This window comes from Lampetra planeri, chromosome 41 (genome assembly GCF_965212315.1).
Source record: "Lampetra planeri chromosome 41, kcLamPlan1.2.h2, whole genome shotgun sequence".
Classification (NCBI taxonomy): Eukaryota; Metazoa; Chordata; class Hyperoartia; order Petromyzontiformes; family Petromyzontidae; genus Lampetra; species Lampetra planeri.
Window position 1 is genome coordinate 2,921,204 of NC_136147.1, and position 19,562 is coordinate 2,940,765.

Genomic DNA, 19,562 nt, shown 5'->3' on the forward strand with positions numbered 1-19,562 from the left:
ATTTTGACGCTTGTATGGTAAAAATACAACCACGTTTTGCCTTTTGTGAAGTCTCCATCCCTGAAGATTTAGGGTGAACCAATTACATCATATTCTCACACGAATCAATCAACTCGTGTATGCACGATGGAATCTCAATCGTAATGTTTTAATTGGTGAATCGATGCATCGACACTTGCCTAATCCAGCACCTGACACTTCTAGGAAATGTATTTCCCTTTATCCGGTCACTCAATTGTTCAGTCGCTTATTGCTACTGATGGATCTCTGTACCCATTAAGTTCCAACATTTTAATTCATGATTGTTTACCTTCCCAGTTGACCCTAACCACCCTGAAACTATTCTCCGACATTCCGACTTCCTGGTTTCTGACCTGAATGTGCTTGATGCAGTTTCCAGCAAAACGTCACGTATCCAATTTCCAAATCTGGCAGCGAGAATTGTCCTTCCGCTCATGGCGTGCAAGGAAGCAATCGAAATTGGCGCATTGTTAAACGCCTGTACACCACGTGACTTTTTTATTTGCTTTGAATTGTCAGTGGTGGAGGGCTCCACACCAAAATCGCGGCCAAATCGTCACGAGTCAAACCCCAAAAATCTATTATGAATCACCTGGGGGACTTGCTGGGCTTCATCCCTTGACGTTACTGTTCCTGGGCCTTCTCCCCGTGTCGATCTCAATTCCCATGTTCCCCCTGCCCCGTTTCACCACCTTCCCCGATGCTGTCCCTTCACTCGCGTAACGCGTGTTAAGATGCGGACGCATACATATTTTAGACGCGAGAGATTTAAATTTAAAACAATCGGCTTTTCCCAGCCAATGTTACGATTCTGAAATAAAACATGTATTAGTCAGGCCACGTAACGATCTGGCCACGATTTTTTTTTGTCATGAAACCCTTCACCGCCCCGAAGCCAAATAAATCAAACTTGCATGGGTACAAGCGTTTAACACGCCGATTATAAACATTTCAGCTAATCGCTAAATTTGCAAGAAGCTTACCGAAAAAAAATAACAAATGCTGCGTCGCTGCACGCGACAATTGAATTTGTTTGCCGAAGTTGGGTGGCGGAGGGTTACACAACACACATTTGGCCATATCATTAGGCGACCGAACCCACATTATGAATTTGTGATCGTTGCTGCTCCTCCTGTCGGCGTCGCCTGGCACCGCTGGCGTACGGGCGTGGCACCATGCACGCGGTTCATCTGTAAAACGTTTATTCTTAATTTATTTTGCAGGCAGTGCCGAACCATACATTTTTTTTACAAAATCCTCATCGTCGTCCAAAGGTGTTCGCCTCTTTCCCAGCCCCATCGCACCGCAGTCCCGCCAGCCCGCACAGACTCTCTCATTGCAACACCCCCTCCCCCATCCCCCCCAACATTAGAGCTTTCACATTATAACTTAAGTCTCTCTACATTCACGTAATATACAGTATATATATGTATATGCCATTACGTTACGAGTGGTGAGCGCGGTGAGAAGGGGGTAGCGGACGGGTCGTTGTTTGAGTTGGGGAGGGGGGGGGTCGTCGCTCAGAGCCAGGGGATGGCGAGGTTTACCACGTGGTTGGTGCGAGTGAGTTGGGTCCCCCCCCCACCACCACCACCACCGCCGGAGCTCGTAGTACAGAGAAGCGCTTGCGGGAGCGCAAGGAGTGAGGAGTAAGGGGGGTTCCGTCTACGGCGAGCGAACGAGAGAGGGGCACCGTCGATGATTCGGACGCAATGGCGGGCCGCCGCCAATGGAATCCAGCCGCAGAACTTATCGAAATGAACGATGGGAAGGATGGGCCAACAGCTTGGGAGTGAGGCTCGCCAGCTAATTGAAGACATGCTCGCCTTAACCAACCAGACACTAGTACTAGCCCTACCCCTGACCCTAGTCATCTAGCCAACCAGGCAATAGTATTCAACCTCTGGCTCACCTTATCTCTACCCCTAACCAATTCCCAGACACAACACGAGCATTGCCCCTTCTCCTAACTAACCAAACACTAGCACCCGGCCTTTCATTCACGCCAACTCTCGCGATAACCCTCACCAACTATCCAACCAGGCACTCGTACAAGGCCTCACAATGAGCCTGACTTGAACCCGAATCAACTTAGCCGACCAGACACCAACCCTAGTCCTGACCCTAGCCTCACCCCCGTTGCTTCACCGGGTGCCTTGCTGACGTCGTGTTCACTTCTCTGCGTCGGCGATCTCTACCCGGGTCGTGTGCCGCCCCCGGGTAAAGCCACAACCGTAAAATTACGCTGCTTCAGAAGGTACAATTAAAACGCTTTAGACGTTAACAGACGCAACACGTGAGTCTTGATTAAAGTGACGAAGGCGCCACTCGGATACGACTGGGAACTAAACACACACGCATTCGCAATAAACTTGTGTACACCTATCCACAGTTATGGTATTGTACAATAATATTTCAACACAAATATTTTCCAGTATTTTTAAAGTCCTACAAATCACGCAAAAAATAGTTTTCCTTCCAGAGGCTACCCTCCGTCAGACTATACAGAACGGTAACTTGTTTCGAGCTTAAATATAAATAGGCGTTTGTTATGAATTAATGTGCACGTCGGGCCGAGCCTGGCTGGGCTCTGCCAGCCGCACGAGGCACCGACACACCGAGACATCTCCGTGCCGCCCATTCTTCGGACACCGCCCAGAGACGGCTTGGAGACGATGCAGGACCGTAGCCAAACAAAAACCCGGACTGGATTCTCTACGGGGTGGCCGGCCAGGCAGCCACAGGGCACCATGCAAGTCGCGGCACGGCTCTCGCGCTGCACGGGAGCAAGGGGGTGGGGGGGTTTGTGGGGAGAGGAGGAGGTGGTGGTGGGGAGAGGTGTGGATGGGGGCAGCGGCTGAGCGGAGGTGTCATGCAGCAAGGAGTGTGCAGAGGGGGGAGGGAGGGAGGGGTGGGTGGGGGTGGGTGGGGGTGGGGAGCAGCACAGAGACCGCAGTTGTGCGTGGGACCGGCGTGGTGCAATGTCGCGTGAGTCCGAGACAGCGCGCGCCGGGGCCACAAAGACGGGCTGCAGTGGGGGGCCACGAGAACCCTGCCGGCACGGACACGACGACGACGGGGGGCACCGGTGCGGAGGAGGTCGCGGGTGACATGCGGTTGCGGACCTCGGCCACGGTTGTGATCACGAGCGGCCGTGTAGCAGCGCTGGGCTCGTGTCTCTTGCGGGAATGTGGTTTCACTTTTCTCCTGCTGAGCCACGGGTGCGCATAGAGGCGACCAAGATCTACAATCAAATCGGCCCCAACGTTTGAGTCGACTGAAGGACAGGCACGAGCGGGTGAGGGAGGGAGTGATAAAATGACCGATCTCGAGACACCGGACACACGGGGCAGCGTTGAGATGAGCGCGTCGAGACAGAGACACTGCTCCTGCACACTGGAGCGCCAGGCTGCAGGAGACGGCGTTGAGAGAGTGGTGGGGACTGCACGGAAAGTGGAGAAGCAGTGGGAGGCAGCAGAAGTGATAGCAGCGGTGATATCATCGACAGCGGGAGAGACTGGCAGAGCGTAGCAGTGATATCGACAGTGGGGGAGAGCGGTAGTGACAGAGAAGGAGAGACAGGGGGAGGGAGCACAGCAGTGATGGGACTGATAATCGGGATGAGCAGCGGGAGACACCATTAACAGTGGTAGTGATAGCATCGGTGATATCATCGACAGCCGGAGAGACTGGGCCAGAGCGCAGGAGTGATATCCCTGACAGTGGGAGAATCAGGGGGGAGAGACAGCATCGATGGCTGAAGTGATAGCAGGAACGGCAGCATTGACACGGAGAGAAGTAGCGTCAGAGGGACGGCGGGCGTGTTCGTGGCGTCGTGGAGAGAGGGGAGCCGAGCGCGGGCGAGGCGAGTGGCCGATCACTCGGCACAGCGCAGGACTCTCTCTTCCTCCTCCTCTTCCTCCTCCCAGACACGAACGACCACGGTTTCCCCGCAGCTTCTCGCACACGGGGAGGCAGAAGGGGGCACACACGGGGCACCTCCCCCTCCCCTCCCTCCCCTCCCTATCTGCATTCCACCACCTTCCCCATGCCCAGTGTCCTCCCACGCGCGCTTCCAGTTCCTAACGCAACAGGAACAACGCACGCGCACACACACACACACACCTCGTCACAACTCAGACGAGCACGTGGGGGCCTTGTAGAGGCTCTCACCCTCAGAATAAAACAGTGATTTCCCTATTCTTAGGTTTTTTTCGGTAAAGTCACGTAGGTAAAAAATTAAAATTAATAAAAGTAAAATCAAAATCAAATAAAAATAACGACGTTTCGGAGGCAACACAAGCTTCCGTCTTCAGGTGGAACCGTCACAGCACTATAGCTGTATCAAGTACTTGATACAGCGATCGTGCTGTGATGTACTTGATACAGCTATCGTGCTGTGACGGTTCCACCTGAAGACGGAAGCTTGTGTTGCCTCCGAAACGTCGTGATTTTTATTTTTATTTTACTTTTAGTAATTTTAATTTTTTACCTACCTGACTTTACCGAAAAAACCTAAGAATATGAATCCTTGCAGTCACGAAAGCTTCAAATCTAGAAGTGATTTCCCTGCTCAAATGCACATGGAGGTGGTGATCGTCTCCCATTTACTGCCCTGAGCCAGTAGTGGAAGTGCTACGTTCCTAGGGTGGGAGCGAGTGTATCCATAGGGAAACCACTGTTTGTTACTCATTTTATCAACCTTGCAGGGATGACGGAGTTCAGTGATGGAGTGAGTTAACGTGGTCCCTGTATGCGTGGTCTGGGCAAGTGTGTCTCTGGCGAGCGTGGCAAGTGAGCATGTGGGCCTCACCAGCCACGGTAAGCGCACTCACGGCAAGCAAGCGTGCCTTACCGGTGTGCACGTGCGATGCATTTCCGGTGTGTGTGCGAGTGAGCAAGTGTGTGGGCGAGCGAGTGTGTGGGCGAGCGAGTGTGTGGGCGAGCGAGTGTGTGGGCGAGCGAGTGTGTGGGCGAGCGAGTGTGTGGGCGAGCGAGTGTGTGGGCGAGCGAGTGTGTGAGCGAGCGAGTGTGTGGGCGAGCGAGTGTGTGGGCGAGCGAGTGTGTGGGCGAGCGAGTGTGTGGGCGAGCGAGTGTGTGAGCGAGCGAGTGTGTGAGCGAGCGAGTGTGTGGGCGAGCGAGTGTGTGGGCGAGTGAGTGTGTGGGCGAGCGAGTGTGTGGGCGAGCGAGTGTGTGGGCGAGCGAGTGTGTGGGCGAGCGAGTGTGTGGGCGAGTGAGTGTGTGGGTGAGCGAGTGTGTGGGCGAGCGAGTGTGTGAGCGAGCGAGTGTGTGGGCGAGCGAGTGTGTGGGCGAGCGAGTGTGTGGGCGAGTGAGTGTGTGGGCGAGCGAGTGTGTGAGCGAGCGAGTGTGTGAGCGAGCGAGTGTGTGGGCGAGCGAGTGTGTGGGCGAGTGAGTGTGTGGGCGAGCGAGTGTGTGGGCGAGCGAGTGTGTGGGCGAGCGAGTGTGTGGGCGAGCGAGTGTGTGGGCGAGTGAGTGTGTGGGCGAGCGAGTGTGTGGGCGAGCGAGTGTGTGGGCGAGCGAGTGTGTGAGCGAGCGAGTGTGTGGGCGAGCGAGTGTGTGGGCGAGCGAGTGTGTGAGCGAGCGAGTGTGTGGGCGAGCGAGTGTGTGGGCGAGTGAGTGTGTGGGCGAGCGAGTGTGTGAGCGAGCGAGTGTGTGAGCGAGCGAGTGTGTGGGCGAGCGAGTGTGTGGGCGAGTGAGTGTGTGGGCGAGCGAGTGTGTGGGCGAGCGAGTGTGTGGGCGAGCGAGTGTGTGGGCGAGCGAGTGTGTGGGCGAGTGAGTGTGTGGGCGAGCGAGTGTGTGGGCGAGCGAGTGTGTGGGCGAGCGAGTGTGTGAGCGAGCGAGTGTGTGGGCGAGCGAGTGTGTGGGCGAGCGAGTGTGTGAGCGAGCGAGTGTGTGGGCGAGCGAGTGTGTGGGCGAGTGAGTGTGTGGGCGAGCGAGTGTGTGGGCGAGCGAGTGTGTGGGTGAGCGAGTGTGTGGGTGAGCGAGTGTGTGGGCGAGCGAGTGTGTGAGCGAGCGAGTGTGTGGGCGAGCGAGTGTGTGGGCGAGTGAGTGTGTGGGCGAGCGAGTGTGTGGGCGAGCGAGTGTGTGGGTGAGCGAGTGTGTGGGTGAGCGAGTGTGTGAGCGAGCGAGTGTGTGAGCGAGCGAGTGTGTGGGCGAGCGAGTGTGTGGGCGAGTGAGTGTGTGGGCGAGCGAGTGTGTGGGCGAGCGAGTGTGTGGGTGAGCGAGTGTGTGGGCGAGCGAGTGTGTGGGCGAGCGAGTGTGTGGGCGAGCGAGTGTGTGGGCGAGCGAGTGTGTGGGTGAGCGAGTGTGTGGGTGAGCAAGGGCTTCACCGGTGAGCGCGAGCGGGTGAGTGCGGCGTGCCCGCCGGGCCGCTATCCGGCGCGGGCCTGCAGCTCGTTGAGCCGCGCGCAGCTGGGCGTCGCCATGTTCTGCGCCTTGTGGTAGAGCGTGCTGTCTCCGAAGTAGCGCGCCCTGTAGATCATGTTCTCCTCTGGTCCGGCACACGGCGCATGGTACACACGGCAAAGGCGCGGCCGTTTAGAGCGACGACAGAAAAAAGCGTGCGTTACGCCGCGCTCTCGGCGCGTTCGGAAGCTCGACAGCAAGCGGCGGCGGCGATGGTGAGGCTCGGACCGCGGGTCGCGTCGTGACTGCCCACAGCGATTCGGCCTCGTGATGCCACGTGAGCGCCGGCTAGAGTACGATTCGAGAGGCGACGCCGTGTCGTCTGGTTTCCACCGTCCCCGTTTGTGTTGTTGTTTGGGATTACCCACCCCGACCGTTGGCCCCTCTCCTGGCGGACGTGCAGGCTGGTGCCGGGTTACCTTGTGCCGTAGCACAGGGGCAGCTGCCGCTCGGGGTCCCCCCCCCCTTCAAATGGTTAAGATGAGGTACGAGGTGCTTACTCAAGCACCGATCTATACATGCAAAGATGAGTCTCAAGCACCGATCTATACATGCAAAGATGAGTATTGTTGTTTTGACAAAGTCTCAATTATATAGTCTTCTTCGCTCAGCGTTTTGCGCATAACCATTGTGAATGCGGCAGCTCGAGGGGTGAGGGTGTAGCTCAAAGGGGGGGCGGGGGGTGTCGGTGAGGGAGGATCTTGGGAGTGGGGGGGGGGGTGTGGATCTCGGGAGGGGTGAAGGTGTAGCCCGGGAGGGGTGAGGGAAGATCACGGGGGGAGGGGGTGGATTCCAGCGGGGGGGGGGGGGGGGGTGAGGATGGAGCCCAGGGGGGTGAGAAAGGAGCGAACGGGGGTGGTGGGGGGAGGGTAAGGGGGGAATTCGGTGGGGGTGGAGCTCACTCTGTTGTCGCTCCTTCCAGCAGTTGTTGCGAAGGTTGGCGACGTAGTCGTCCTCCACGCTGCGCTCCACGCGCTCCAGGCCCTGCCCCTTGTAGTCTCGCTCAAAGTCCTTGTCCACGTAGTAGGGCACGCCCAGCTGCATGGTGTGCCGCGCAATCGTGTGGCCCAGGCCCCTGCAGTGACGTGCACAGCGGTGACACACGGTGGCGACTCACGGTGACAAACACAGCAGTGACACACGGTAGGCAGTGACAGTGACACGCACAGCGGTGACACGCACAGCAGTGAAACAGGGACTCCCGGTGACAAACACAGCAGTGACACACAGTAGTGACACACAGTAGTAACACGCAGTGCAGTGATACACGGTGCAACACAGTACCCATTGACAGTGACATAGTGACACAGTGCAAAGGGAGGGACACACATTGATACAGGGACACAGCAACACTGACAGCAGGGACACATTGACACTGCGAGCTGGGACAAAGATTAGTGATTCGCAAAATAGTCACACAGAACAGTGACAAGAATCAGCGACAAGCTCGTTCACTTACAGACACACGGGCAGTAGCTAAGGCTGTAGGGCGGGTTGTGAATTATTTGTGTGAGCGAGTCGGTGAGCAGGTAATCGGATGAACGGGCAAGCTAATGGGTGAGCGAGTGGGTGAGTGAGCGAGCAAGTCGACACAAGGGTCGTAGTTGAGGCTACAGCGCAGGATTGTAAATGATTTGTGTCATTCGGTGAGCGGGAAAGTGAGTGAATGAGCCAGTGGGTGGGCGAGTGGGTGGGTGAACTTACGGGCGATAGCTGAAGCCGTAGGGCAGATTATTAATGCTCTGTGCGAGTCATGAGCAGGTGAGTGAGTGAACGGGTGAGTGGGTGGGTGAGTGAGCGGGTAGACAACGGTCGTAGCCGAGGCTGCAACGCAGGTTGTGAATGCTTTGTGTGAGTGAGTTGGTGAGTGGGTGAGTGAGTGAATGAGCGAGCGGGCGGGTGGGTGGACTCACGGCCGGTAGCTGAGGCTGTAGGGCGGGTTGGACACCATGAGCTGGCTGATGATGGATACGATCACCAGGATGAAGATGGGCAGCAGCTGTACGAACATCGTGAACCCACCCTGCTGAGACAGCGAGGAAACCGCGCCGGAACTCATCACACGTGGTAACGCGGATAGATCCTCACAAAGGGGCGGAGGAGGATGATGACGATGACTCCACCAAAAGCCGCCACTCAAAGCAATTCGTATTTATCATCTGAATGTAGCTGCACAGTTAAACCTCTCGGAGATGGACTCGATGAAGCCAGAATTTGGGATAAGCCAGAAATAAACACCAGCTTCCTGTTCATGTGCTAATAAACACTTTAATTCTAGATTTGAAGCTTTCGTGACTGCAAGGATTCATACTCTTAGGTTTTTCGGTAAAGTCACATAGGTCAAAAATATAATTAAAATTAATAAAAGTAATAAAAATAAAATAATAAATCACGACGTTTCGGAGGCAACACAAGCTTCCGTCTTCAGGTGGAACAGTCACAGCACGATTGCTGTATCAAATAAAGAGTTTAAAGAGAGACACTTTACTTGATACAGCAATCGTGCTGTGACTGTTCCACCTGAAGACGGAAGCTTGTGTTGCCTCCGAAACGTCGTGATTTATTATTTTATTACTTTTAATTATATTTTTTACCTACGTGACTTTACCGAAAAAACCTAAGAGTATAATTAACACTTTCCCATTCTGAGATGTCTGCAAGTTGCAGGCTGCGTGCTGTTCGCCTCCGAATCTCGGAGCGCTCAAGCGGCTCAATGTTAATTCTTTTAGAGGCGCATAGCGGCGTTGTTTATAAAGACATTGTTCTCACCACAGAGAACCACAGCGATACGACCACACTATGACAGCTGGCGCCAAACTGTGCCACGCCCTCCCGCATGGCCTTGTGGAAGCATCGGTACCGATAAAAGTTATTTTAACTTCGGTGTTCTTTCGGTTTCGTCTTGATGATGGGCCTCCCACAGGAGGCCCATCATCAGTCTGTTAAGGCTAGAGGGGGAATCTCTGCCTGTGTGCGAGTGTGTGTGCGTGCAAAGTCCTCACATCGCCGTGCTGGTGGTCTGGCCGAGTGTTGCGCTGCTGGTGGTATGTGTAGCGCGCCTGCCCGTTGCTGTACACATGCACATTGGCTGCAACACACACACAAAGCATGCACCGCGTTTCATCATCATCATCAACAATGTCATTAGGTTCAGAGCTTAAAATCTTAACATTTATTTGTTTAACCGGGTGAGCCGCACTCAAAGACACTAGGAGGGGAGTAGCATATGCCAAGAGTGACCTGGGTCACCAAAATGACAGAAATAACGTAAAACATTTGAGCAAATAGCAATCGGTGCAAAAACAATTGCGTCACGTGAGAAATTGAACATATGGTACAAACACGAATCAATGCTAAATAAATAAATACATTTGCTGTAGCGCGTGTCGGCATGTGTCACCGTGTCCCCGTGTATGTATGTTGAACTTCTTTTGCACTGCACGTAGCCAACCGTGCTAATCGGAGGTGTGGATCCCATGAATCCCATGTCCCCATATCTGCATGTCCCCATATCTGCGTGTCCCCATATCTGCGTGTCCCCATATCGCCGTGTCCCCGTGACCCGTGTCTCGGTGTCCCCGTATCCCCTGCTCACAGCTCGGGAAGCCGCCCCCAAAGAACATGTTGAAGAGGTCCTCGGGGGAGATGTCGGCCTCAAAATCGCGGGAGTGCTCGTGCGCCGAGCGCCGGCCCCGTGGCGCCGCCGCCTGCTCGTCACCGTACTGGTCGTAGCGCCGCCGCTTCTCGGGGTTACTCAGCACCGCGTACGCGTTCCCTATGCCTGTATGGTCACATGATCATCAGAGCCACCACATTGTCATCGTGATCATTGCCGTCATAGCCATGAGCATCGTTATAAAAAATCATGAGCATCATAACAATTGCCGATGACACCGATGGTCACACAGACCCTCTCGCACGCACTTACGCCACACACACACACACAGGGTTCAGTGAGCGACCAAGCATGCAAGTGAACGGACGAGTGAGGGAGGGAGCGAGCGAGCGAGCAAGCTATTGAATGAGTGATTGAGCGATCGAGTGATTGAGTGAGCGGGTGGGTGAGTGAGTGGGTGTTTGAGCAGGTAGGCGAGTGAGTGAGCAGCGAATAAGCGACTAGTGAGCGGGTGAGCATGTGAGCGAGTGAGTGGGTGGGTGGGAGTCTCCTCACCCTTGAAGGCCTCGGTGGCACCGGGAGCGTGGTTCTTGTCTGGGTGGAACTTGAGTGCCAGCTTGCGGTAAGACTTCTTCAGCTCCTCCTCCTGCGCATCTTTGGCCACGCCCAGGATCTCGTAGTAATCCTTGCAGCGCTTTATCCTTCAGGGGCAAGAGGAGGCGGAGATCACCATGGGAGGGAGGGAGGGGAGGAGAGGGAGGGGAGGAGAGGGATGGGAGGAGAGGGACCATCTCTGCTGGCACCAGGCACAGTGCCCGTCGCCAGGAACATGTACACTCTGACCTCACGTCATAAGAAAATAGAACCCATTTGGAACTCTCACAGTGAGCAGTGCATCACCCCGAGTGTGAGAGTGACCTGCTGTAGGGGACACTTCATTAATTTTCAGTGACCTCTTTACCAAAATTAAACACATTATTTGAAGCTGCTGCATCGGCAGTGGTGCAAGGGCACAATTAACCAAATATAACTCAACACGTTCATCAGTGACACTGAGTGGCCTTGAAAGGAACAATATACAATCGGCGACGTTTCGGGCAGTGGCCCTTCTTCAAGTGCAGTCTGCACTGTACACCACTGTGTAAAGTGCAGTATCCCAGCTCGTATCCACTCCTCTGGCCTCTCTATTTAGGCTCTTTTTCCAGACTCGGGCTTCTGCACTTTCCCAGACGCCCTGCTGTCACGATGTTTGCAGCATGGCAGTCAAATCGGATGTTTTATTCTCTGGGTTGGAAGTTTGCCAAATAGGTGACAAACCGGAATTCATATGATAGGGTTTTTTTTCTTCCTGTAGCGTGCAGTCATTGACTTATATCAGAACATGAACTCCCAACACTTGAGAACCCGGTTTAGTCACGGGCGGCTGAATCCCAAGTTTGAACCGAGGATCTCAGCGGTGTTGGCCAAGTGCTCTGAACCCTGAGCCAGCCGGCCTCACTAGAATCGCCACGACTGTCTGGAACTCGATTCCCCCAGCCACCTGTGCCGTTGACTCCTTAACCCCTAATCAAGTCCAGGCTCAATACTTTTCTGTATTGCCCTCTGCCTATGACTGCCTGCCTCTCGCTTTCAAATAACTATGCCTGCTCTTTCTATACGGCATATTCATATGGGATAGCATATAAATCCAAACTGTATTTACTCGCACAGAGACCCAGACTCATATAGAGACCCACGGACTCGCACAGAAACTCACAAATTGTATGTATGCATCTTCTTGGTTCTTTCGGTAAAGTCACGTAGAAGGGAAATAATAAAATAATAACAGACGCTGTCTTTGTGAGACCTGTTCTTCACCTGAGGACAGCTGCTTGCGTTGTGGCCGAAACGTTGTGAAAATAATTTTTTATTTTATTTTATTATTTCCATTCTACGTGACTTTACCGAAAGAACCAAGAAGATGAATCCCTGCAGTCACGAAAGCTTTAAATCGAAAAGTATGCATGTTGAATTTATTTCACGTAGCCGACCGTGCGAATGGGAGTGGTGGTGCTGGAGACCATGGCGGGCCCTCACCTCTTCACCGCCTCCACCTGCTCCTGAGTGTAGCTCTTGGCCGTCTCGGTGGAGCCGGCGGGCCCCTTGGCGTCGCCCGCTTCTGATCGGCGGCGCATTTGCGGTGAGCCCGGCGCATCGGCCTGCCCGTTCTGTCCCGCGCTGCTCCCGTTGCGAGAGATTACATCGATCAGGGCTGTGCGGGAGGGGGGGGAGTGCACGGGGATACATGGGCAACATCAGTCATCAGCGCCGAGCCTTGCCAATTGACCAACCAACCGGCCGGCAGAGGTCGCAACCGGGTACCCGATACCCGTACCCTACCCGATACCCGGCTACCCGTACACGGCCGGGTACGGGTACGGGTACGGGTACCCGTTTGCGACCCTGGTGCGGCAGGGTACGGGTACGGGTAGACCGTGAGTCACTGGTGAGTAACTGTTTGTCACTCATTTCCCAACATCTTGTCTCTTCTCACAATTCAAGTTCCTAGAATAAAACCCACCCGCGCCTGCAACATGGCTTCATCCTAGAGGTCGCAATAAGATACCCGATACCCGTACCCTACCCGTACCCGGCCGGGTACGGATAGGGTACCCGTTTGCGACCCTGGTGCGGCCGGGTACGGGTAAGGAATCAAAACCCGTTTGCGACCTCTGCCGGCCGGTTAATAAGCCGGCCGGCACAAATCCACGCCGAGTTCACGCCGCATGTACTCCTCTACAGCCGATTTGGTTCGCACAACCGATTGCTCAGGTGTAGACCAGGCTGTAAAGAAAGACAACCTTAGTGATATATGCTAACCCTGTAATGACGCGCCGATTGACATAGAGTCTTACACCGACGATACTTAAATACAAGAACACGTGATATCTCGTCACCCGTGACCGATCCACTGCCAGATAAAGGCCTCCTCAAGTCGTTGCAATCTCACCAGGTCACGCGATGCAACGACCCATAAAGCTCATGCACATGAGCTTGCTTAATTGTTTCATCTCCATGGTAGACGCCTTCTCGGGCACGTTCCATCATTTGTCTTGACTACCAGCCATCAGCACTGATCAGCGCCAAGTATAGCCAAGCAATGCAGAAATCAAAACTAGACTTCAACCAGTATTGACTTGACAAATGGCTACACACGAGATGCAAGGTGCTATGAATTGGCAAGGCATTTAAGCAAGCACCATACACACAAAGATTATGACTGCGACCACTATCTGGCTCTTTTTGTATGGGAGTGTTTGGGTGCGTTTGGATGAACGTTGCTTTGTGAGCGATGTTCGTTGGAAACTCGCTGTGTCTCCACCACGACGGTGGGGTTATGATCTGGGTGACGTATACGGCCCGGGCTCGTCTGCAGAAGGGTGATGAGCTACAGCCGTTTCGGCAGTCAGCCAGGGCCCCGGTGCTCATGGCGATGCCCAGGGGCCTTGTCTCCTGGCCTGGTGTGAAGGGATGGCACCCCCCCCCCCCCCCCCGAGGATAAAAATAACGCCGGAACACAGTGTTTCGGTATCCTGGCGTCTGGGGTTCCGGTGTCCACACCGCACGGTGTGTGGTAACGGACACGGTGAGAGCATACGTGAGCCCGGTACAAAGGGGAGGCTCCATCGGTTACTCCGGCACTAGTTTCACCGGGCTAGCACCAGCCACGCGACGCGGCGCTAATGGCCAGCTACAGCCGCCCCCCGGCGCGAGATACATCACAAGCACCAGCCTAATTCGGAGCCTTGGCTGCGATCCAAACACAAGCTTAGCACGTCGGTCCCGACACCACCCCGGAACAAATACTAGCCCTGACGCCAGCTCTATCCCTAATGCCACATCAAACTAAAGTACTAGTCCTGACACCAAACCCCCCTCAAACCCAAAAACAAGCCCTAATATCAGCATGAACCAAAACACTAGCTAGCCCCTATCAAACCAACAGCCCTACCAACAAGCCCTGATAGTCCTTTTAACCCAAACACTAGCCCTGATAAAACCAATATCCCTAACACGGACCCCGACTCAGCCGAGTCCAATTCACCAGCTGATAAAACAACGCAAGAGGAGCAACAGCAGCATCGCTCCGCTGTGGCGTACAATGACATTACGCCACTTTTATCCAACGTTCATCAGACCCCTGCGAGCGATGTAATGTGCACGCGAAGAAGCCTGCTGTATTCTTTAGCGACGGGCAATGCACGCAAGCCTAATCTGCAACTGGAGCTAAGAAGAGACAGCCTCAGCTTGAGCAGCAAATGCGTGCACAGCATATTGACGCGTACACAGAGGGCTTCGCATACATGAAAGTACACGTGTACACACACAGCTACATATAGAGGGTGCATACAGAGCTGCATATATTCAGCATGCACACATGTACACACACAGCTTCATATACACAGCGTGTATGCATGTATAATACACACACAGCTGTGTATACACAGCAAGTATATGTGTACACACAGCTGCACTTAAGAGGACATAGACAGCATGTACCTATGATGTACTGCATGTATGAGATGTGTATGCTAAGCACGCATACGGACAGTTTAGGATGCTGCCGTAGTTTAATGGTTAGCTCACTGGACTTGCAATCTAGAGGTCGCTGGATCAATCTCCCAGCACAGCAGTTGAAACAATGGTGCAAGTTCTCTAAATTACTCCCAACCCACCCCCCCCAACCACCTCTGTCCACCCGGAAGTAGAGACGGGTACGCCAGTTAATGGACTCTGCAGGTCACGTGTGGTGGTGGGGTAAAATGTGGCTACTTTCAGTTTTCATTTATTTGGTAAAGCCCTGTGAGCCATTCGGCTCTTGAATCGGGTGCAACCGCAACAAACAAAAAAATGAACAAGAAAACATCTTAAAGTGACTAAGTGCAAACAGAAAAATCCAGGAAAAAACAGCTAAATCTTCCAGAAAAAGCACCGTACGTACAACAACGCTGTGTGCAAAAATCCCAGTGGGATGCAAGTCAAACAACAACAACCACAAGACAACTTATATTAAAGTCATACTCCCACCTCTTCCATCACATCTGCTGTGTAAAACTAGCCAAAAATACCCTCTATAGGGATTCTATAGAGCTCCCTCGGTCAGTATTGCAGTGCAGTCGTTGCAGGGATGAAACTTTACCGCTGTTCCGAACCGATTCAAATATTCATAAATGGCACTTTAGTGCAATCGACATTCATGCCATTGTCACAGCGGCAAAGTTACGTTTCACAGTCTGCGGCGGTTTCACGGAAGGTAGGCGATGTCACGATGTCATCCCAATAGACTAACTTGCAGGCCATTGTTTTTGTTGATTTCTTTTGGGCGAACTGGACCATGACGCCGGCACGCGATGGGCCCACGACTCCTTCCGAATGACGTCGGGGGATCTTTAACGACTGCTCCGAAGCTGAGCGGTGCGCAATCTCTGCTCAATACGGTACAGCCCGCCGCATTTGAGCCGTGAACCTTCGCAACAAGTGGCGAGCACGCAACCGCTAGGCCACGTCGCTGCCCTAAGTAATATACACCTTCATGCGCACGGTGAACGCAGAGCTTAATTTATATAGCGTGCATCAGAACTGGAGTCAATAATAATTACAATTATAGCACTATCGATGGGGCTCAAATCGCATTCTCACTACAATGCATTAGGAATATTACGAGTACAAAATACTCGACACCAGGTCTGCAATGTGGATGCACGCAACTTCACGTACACATCATGTACGCCGACATCGTGTGCCCATACAGTATAGAGCTTAATGTACACAGAGCACGTACACATACAGCATGAACACGCAGCTTCTGGTACACAGCATGGAATTATACAGCATGTAACAAAACAGCTTCATCCACACGGCAAGTACACATATAGCAGGTACGCATATAACATGGAAATAACTTCGTATACGCAAAGAGATGCATGTTCCACATACAAGACAACGATCCCCCGTATAGCCTTAACAGACTGTGGGGGCAAGTGCTGTTAGCGAGCACTTATGAAGGCCGGAACGGTACACGAGAGGGTGGGTGATCAGCCCCACGCCCGACCACCTTTGTCTCCCTAGTGGCGACGTTTACACACCATACCAGGTAATCGTTTGAGGCTACATATACGTGGCACATACATATCACGAACTAGCAGTGGTACCTTGGGATCCAGTGTTGTGGAGGCAAGAGTCGGCGGACAACAAACATTCACGAAAAGCTAAAGTCCACAAAGGCTGCGAGGTGGCCACGATGCAAGCAGTAGAGCAACTGCGTTCTTAAATCCCTGTGTGTGAGCTTCTAAGTGTTTTCACCCCATATAGGTGAGAGTACTCCACTTTCTTTCCATATGCAAAGTAACGAGTAAATGGAAACGGTCGAACGTCTGAATTCAGAACCCTCCTGAAAAAGTCTTGAGACTCGGGCGAGGGCTTTTCTGGTTAAAAGGACATTATACAGGCATTAGCCTGATTGGATTGCGCATGCAGGAACCCTAATGGGGGGCACAAGAGCCGCTCTGTGGTACATGTATGTTATACTATACACGTATGCACGTATGTTGAACCTCTTTCGCCGCCGTACGTAGCCAACCGTGATAATTAATCGGAGGTGCAGCAGAACATCAAAATATACAGTCAAAATCAAAGTGAGTTCCTGGTCAAATGACCATTTATTTAGGTCGTGCTCATGTTTCCCGTTTGAAGCCCTGAGCCAGCGATGACAATTCCATATTCCTATGGCGGGGGGTGAGTATAGGATAACCACTTTTCACTTTCCACCCACAAAAGTGGTACATTTTTTATACGCGCAGGAGAAATGACGTTCTGAGTCATCCTCACCTGACCGCGGCATTTAACATAAACAGAACGTGGGCACGTACAGGGTAGCACCAGCCACTGACCGATAGGACATCTACTGACCAGCAGACAGACACACTCAAAGACGCATGCTTGCACGCATTTATTATCGGGTATCAATACCGTTAAAGAGCCCAGCATATCGACAGAGATCGGTGGAGTCATTTGTTTTACAAAACGATCGGCAGGTTTATTATAACAATATCGACAGGGAGTTCCTCCGGTCGACACTCTAACGGTGACCATATTTACCTTCACAATGGTCGATATACCGACCGTAACACCGCTAGACTCTACTAATAGGGGTTTTCCCCTTTTTCTGACAACAAAACTGACACCTTTTGCAAGGAATCATGTTTACATTAACCACAATACTTGCAGTCAAATACAAAAAAACAATACTCTGATAATTTATGCATTAAATTTCGATTTAAAGCTTTCGTGACTGCAGGAATTCATCTTCTTGTTTTTTTCGGTAAAGTCACGTAGAAGGGAAGTAATAAAATAATAAAAATAAAACATAATAAAACAATTCTCACTTTTATTATGTTTTATTTTTATTATTTTATTACTTCCCTTCTACGTGACTTTACCGAAAAAACCAAGAAGATGAATTTATGCATTGTCCTTTAAACTGGTTGGTCCACACCAGAGACAGCTTCCATTAGAGCCTAGTCTCATATGATGTTCAACCAGATGACGCCAAGTATTGTTTTTTATTTGCATTTGACTGCAAGTATTGTGGTTAATGTAAACATGATTCCTTGCAAAAGGTGTCAGTTTTGTTGCCAGAACAAAGGGGGAAAACCCCTATTAGTATATTTTGGTACTGGCAAAGGAGGTCCCATGATGTAACCGCTAGACTCATCAACATGTCAATAGACATCATGACGAGTATCAGACCGTAAAGGAAACCGCTGTAGTTATGCGTTCCTTCAACGGAGGAATATCAAAACTACACCAACTCTCTCCCGAAGTCCTCTCCGTCGTGGCTACCAGATTTTGCTCGACATTGACATTTTAGCTATTGGACACCAAGGGTGGCACAGTCGGGTTTTTTACAATCGGGTTTAATTGTCTTTTTATATTAAACCCGATCATCTGAGATTGGGAGAAATCCGATTTAATTGGTTCTAATTGCAGAAGCGCACTTCGCCAACTTCTCAACGATGGGCTTCATCCATTCCAAGCGAAGGAACTCACTGGTGCCCACGATTGTGGAGAAGCTCCTCGTGTTCATCAAGACCAACCTGCCCGCCGCATTCTACGACTACCCCGTGCCCGACGGCCCCCCGAGTACGATAGCAGCACCGACGAGGAAGCAGCCTAAGCCTTGGATCAGAGTTTAGTATTCATTAAAGCAGGTTTTAATACCCCGAAATCGGGTTTAATTGTATTAAAGAAAAAAACCCGATGCCTGCCGCTGGAAAAATCGGGTTTTTTTCCACCCATGTTGGACACAAGCATAGAAACCAGTATCGTACCGACCGGATGAAACTCCGACTATAATATCGGAAACCACTTAACCGATATAGAAGTTTACACTCCACGTACCGACAGCTCCGTTGACGCATTCAGTCGGTGGTCATATCGGCCCTAACAGCGGCACACGTTCGCTCACCCGCTAGACAACAACCGGAACCCCGACTGATGCACAACACGGACAGTTTGATCAGCAACGCACACATACACGGTCGGTCCCCGGTTGACACGCTGGCCCCAACAAACAAACCATCAGTCCCGGTGGACACAAGTGGCGTGTAGCAGCAATACCAAGAGGCACTGAACCTGCCAGGATGACACCGACCCGGAATCACACCGCCCATCTGGTACAACACCGACCGGTGGTAGACACACTGACCGAGAAACATACCGACAGGCAGACTGCCCAGTGTACAAACTGACCGTCAGGCATGCCGAGGAACCGGTAGGACACCGACTCACAAACACGACCGCCATAACCAGTCACGGGCAGTACGAACCCGCCCTGCCTCGCTAGGCCCGAGTGCGGGCCAACGACGCCGCTCGGATAGTTTCCCTGCCGGGCGCGACGAGGGTGAAGCCGCCCGGGTGGCTCAGCCTGAGACGCGGCGAGCGCTAGGCCCGATTCGCGGCGCGAGCGGACGCGCGACACGGACGCAGCGGCGGCCGCCACCTTTGGCCTTGTCGGTGGGGAAGAGCTTCTCGGCCTTTTGCAGGAACTTGAGCGCCTTGTCGCGCTCTCCCGCGCGCAGCGAGCGCTCGGCGATATCCACGCAGCGCGCCGCCTCGTCCCGATTGCCGTCCATCTTCCCGCAGCGTCACGTACCCGCAGCGCGCATGCGCGACACGAGCCCCCACCTCTCTCCCCCCCCAGCAGATCACGCGAGTCACGTGACTCCCTCCCCCAACGCCCCCCCCTTCCGCCCCCCCTTCCGCCCCCCCTTCCGCCTCCCCCTTCCGCCTCCCCCCCGCAAACCCATCCTCCCCCCTACCTTCCCCCACCACCGCCCCCCACCCCCACCACCGCCTCCCACCACCGCCTCCCCCCCCACCTCCCCCCACCACCGCCTCCCCCCACCACCCCCTTCCCCCCCACCTCCCCCCACCACCGCCTTCCCCCTCACCGCCTTCC

The 19,562-nt window shown here is 53.2% G+C and overlaps 1 protein-coding gene across 2 annotated transcripts; it reads right to left on the reverse strand.

Moving 5' to 3' along the window:
• Positions 1 to 1,206: 1,206 nt before the first annotated feature.
• LOC144732077 (dnaJ homolog subfamily B member 12-like) lies at positions 1,207 to 19,279 on the reverse strand. 2 transcript variants are annotated; one of them, XM_078613331.1, is made up of 9 exons: positions 19,104 to 19,279; positions 12,140 to 12,314; positions 10,619 to 10,764; positions 10,043 to 10,228; positions 9,450 to 9,535; positions 8,361 to 8,470; positions 7,350 to 7,522; positions 6,372 to 6,532; positions 1,207 to 4,103 (listed from the first exon to the last, which is right to left on the reverse strand). In XM_078613331.1, exons 1-8 carry the CDS (start codon positions 19,234 to 19,236, stop codon positions 6,414 to 6,416), a joined length of 1,128 nt encoding a protein of 375 aa, XP_078469457.1. In that variant the 5' UTR covers positions 19,237 to 19,279; the 3' UTR covers positions 1,207 to 4,103; positions 6,372 to 6,413. The 2 variants fall into 2 exon arrangements, with proteins under 2 accessions (XP_078469457.1, XP_078469456.1); XM_078613330.1 differs by having other exon boundaries at positions 8,361 to 8,473.
• Between the last annotated feature and the right edge of the window lie 283 nt (positions 19,280 to 19,562).

Bases quoted from the DNA above. Each gene is read 5' to 3' on its own strand.
- LOC144732077 (XM_078613330.1), bottom strand. From the start codon at position 19,236: ATGGACGGCAATCGGGACGAGGCGGCGCGCTGCGTGGATATCGCCGAG. The intron at 10,765-12,139 runs GTGAGGGCCCGC...TTGCCCCTGAAG, and splicing joins CAGGTGGAGGCGGTGAAGAG to GATAAAGCGCTGCAAGGATT. The intron at 10,229-10,618 runs GTGAGGAGACTC...GTGACCATACAG, and splicing joins TGCCACCGAGGCCTTCAAGG to GCATAGGGAACGCGTACGCG.